Source organism: Plasmodium gonderi (genome assembly GCF_002157705.1).
Source record: "Plasmodium gonderi DNA, contig: Pgo-contig_969, whole genome shotgun sequence".
Classification (NCBI taxonomy): domain Eukaryota; phylum Apicomplexa; class Aconoidasida; order Haemosporida; family Plasmodiidae; genus Plasmodium; species Plasmodium gonderi.
In genome coordinates this window covers 1-2,905 of record NW_021629588.1, presented here as the reverse complement: position 1 = coordinate 2,905, position 2,905 = coordinate 1, and the positions used below count along the sequence as shown (strand labels likewise).

Genomic DNA, 2,905 nt, shown 5'->3' with positions numbered 1-2,905 from the left:
TATGTTAAAATAAAGAAATTACAAATAGATCAATTTATTCCATCAAGTATATGTTTTACCTTAAAAATATTTTTATTTCTTCATTCCTATTATTAAACTTACTTATAAATTGTCACATGTACTAAATATGATATAGAAAATTTCATAGAATTTATGATTTTTTCTTCAATTTTTCAAAATTTCTCTTAGAGTGTGATAATGCATACTAATTCCACTTTTCCTTCAATTATCATGTATTCCATCTCCATATATATATATATATATAAATAATGAATTTTATTTAAAATTAATCACTATACTAAATTATCAGTGATCTCATTGTCAAGAACATAATTGTAAATACATAAATAATTTATAAAAAAAACTAATTCTTATAAGCCTTAAACCTTAATACTGTATTCATCATATATATAATTATTTATTATTTTAACTCCATAATACATTATATTGAATTAATTCGTCTATTTATGAGTTATTATTAGAAGAAAATAAATAGTCATTAACAATTCAAAATAAAATTTATAATAAATATGCATTTTTACAAAATCCACGAAGTTAAAAAATAAATAAATAAAAAATTCATACACAGTCTTCGATACATTACGTTATGGTGACATCTTAAAAATTACTATATTTAATTATAACATTCGTATTTTGCATAAATGACATAACTGTATGATATGGTATAATAAAAAAGTACGACAAAATATACTTATGGGTCAACAAATGAGCTTATCATTTAAAATAAATTTATATACATTTAATTATACAATAATTGTAAAGTATATTTAAAAAATATATATTATTGAATACAATTATTACGCTTTATAAACTTGAATGTGTTCATAAAATGCTATAATTCATTTAATTATGAAGTGATAACTTCATATATATTTAAAAAAAAATAAATTCCTCGTAAACATTTAATTAAAAAATACAACTTTTCTGAAAAAAAATTTTTTTTTAAAAGTTTTATCAGTTAAAATAGTATTTAAATAAAATAACATCCAATAAAAAAAAATTTATATATTTTACAATAATTAAAATACTATAGTAATATGTTAGTAAAAAATATTTATTTTTTATTTTTCGTTACGCATTAGAATAGTATTATTAATATGAACATAAATATATAGTACACCTCATATATAATATGGAAATGGGGAAAAATCTTAATGAAATTAAAGAAAAAAAAAAAAAAAAATTTATTATATCTATTAACTTTATACCATGAAAAAAAAATAGCAATAACTCTTGTAATAAAGTATACAAATCTCTTCTTATTAATGTAAATTATATAAATAATATTAATACAACCATATTCCATATGAAATAAAAATAATGAATATATTTAATTTAATTTATAAGGTACAATACACTTATTTGCATGAGAATTATGCATAGAGAATGCATATTGTAACTCTTTTGTCCACTATAATATATATTATTAAGAATTTCAAAAAATTAAAATAATATTCATATTACAAATATCTTGGAATACATAAAATATATACATTTACGTAACACATCCTATAAAAAAATATAAATTCATATTTCTTAGAGCATAATGTTAAAGAAATTACATATTATATAATTTTGTAAAAATAGACAGCACTATAAGGACTAATCCAAAACCTTAGATAGCACTATTTATATGCTTATAATTGTTATTAGGAATTTTTCAATATATTATTAAATACATAGTTAAATATATAATTGTTCTATTCTGTTTGTATATCACTCTTAACATTCTTTAACAATGGGAGGTGAACTAGTTGTATGTATTTTATGTAATATATATTATTATTTATGTTAAAATACCATATTTTTTCTTAAATTAATTATTGTATTTTTCTTATAAATAAAATATATATATTGTTATTTCTTTTATATTCATAGGCTAATGTACCTAAAAATTTACCTACAAAAGAGATGTACGCTATATTCGATAATGCAAATAATAATTGTGAGCGTAATTTTATTGTAGAATATGCATCGAAACTTATAGAAAAGCAGACGTGGATTAATAATCCTCCTATAAAAATACTTAATGCCTTATGTCATGTATATAATGATAAAAAGAAGGGGAAAATTGATAGATCTTATTGTGATTACCTGTACTATTGGATAGGAGATATAATATATAATAATATAGAATATAATATAAATTTTACACCTGTTATTAATGTTATTAATTTTATACTACAAAATAATGAAGGCAGCAGTATATGTAATTATGATAAATATAATATCGATCGAGAAGAATTTATGGACATTAAGCAACTTTTTGATTATTCCAAAGATTATAATGAGTTTAAACGTGTTATATCTAATGGGTCATGTAGTGCTGATTATGCGGATCTTCTTAATAAATATGCCTTTATATATAGCAATTTCAAATTAAAGTGCAGTAAATTTCCTCAAGAGTCTAAGCATTGTGAATATATTAATAAGCTTATTGAAGGTAAGGATCCCATTATATTGTCATGTAATTCAGGAAATAATAATTATAGATATCCAAATGAACAAGAACATCATAGTAGAGTACTAGATTCAGGAGTAATGACAGTGCAATCAAGAACATGGGGAAAACGACAAGAAATATATGGAAGTGGGGTACCTACAGGTCAATATAAAGATGCAAATGTACAAGATTTAAACCATGTTTATTCTGAATTTCTTCCTTCGCATATTAATGATACAAATCAGAGTGCCATTATTGATTTTTTAGCTTCTTCATCCTCAAAAAATATGGTAATGCCTCCTTTAGTTATAGGAATTACAGTTCTCTCTGTTATACTGTGCAAAGTAATTGTCTATATGAATAAAAAAAAATGTATATTACATTATATTATATAAAATTTATTAATTTTTACGTCTAATAATATTATGCATAATATATGTT

The 2,905-nt window shown here is 20.9% G+C and overlaps 1 protein-coding gene across 1 annotated transcript; it reads left to right on the top strand.

Annotated features, from left to right (window-relative positions):
- Window positions 1-1,932: 1,932 nt before the first annotated feature.
- PGO_004525 (hypothetical protein) lies at window positions 1,933-2,859 on the top strand (the record flags this gene model as incomplete). Its single annotated transcript, XM_028691496.1, has 1 exon — window positions 1,933-2,859. The coding sequence occupies one exon, from the start codon at window positions 1,933-1,935 to the stop codon at window positions 2,857-2,859; it is 927 nt and encodes a 308-aa protein (XP_028547297.1).
- Window positions 2,860-2,905: the final 46 nt, after the last annotated feature.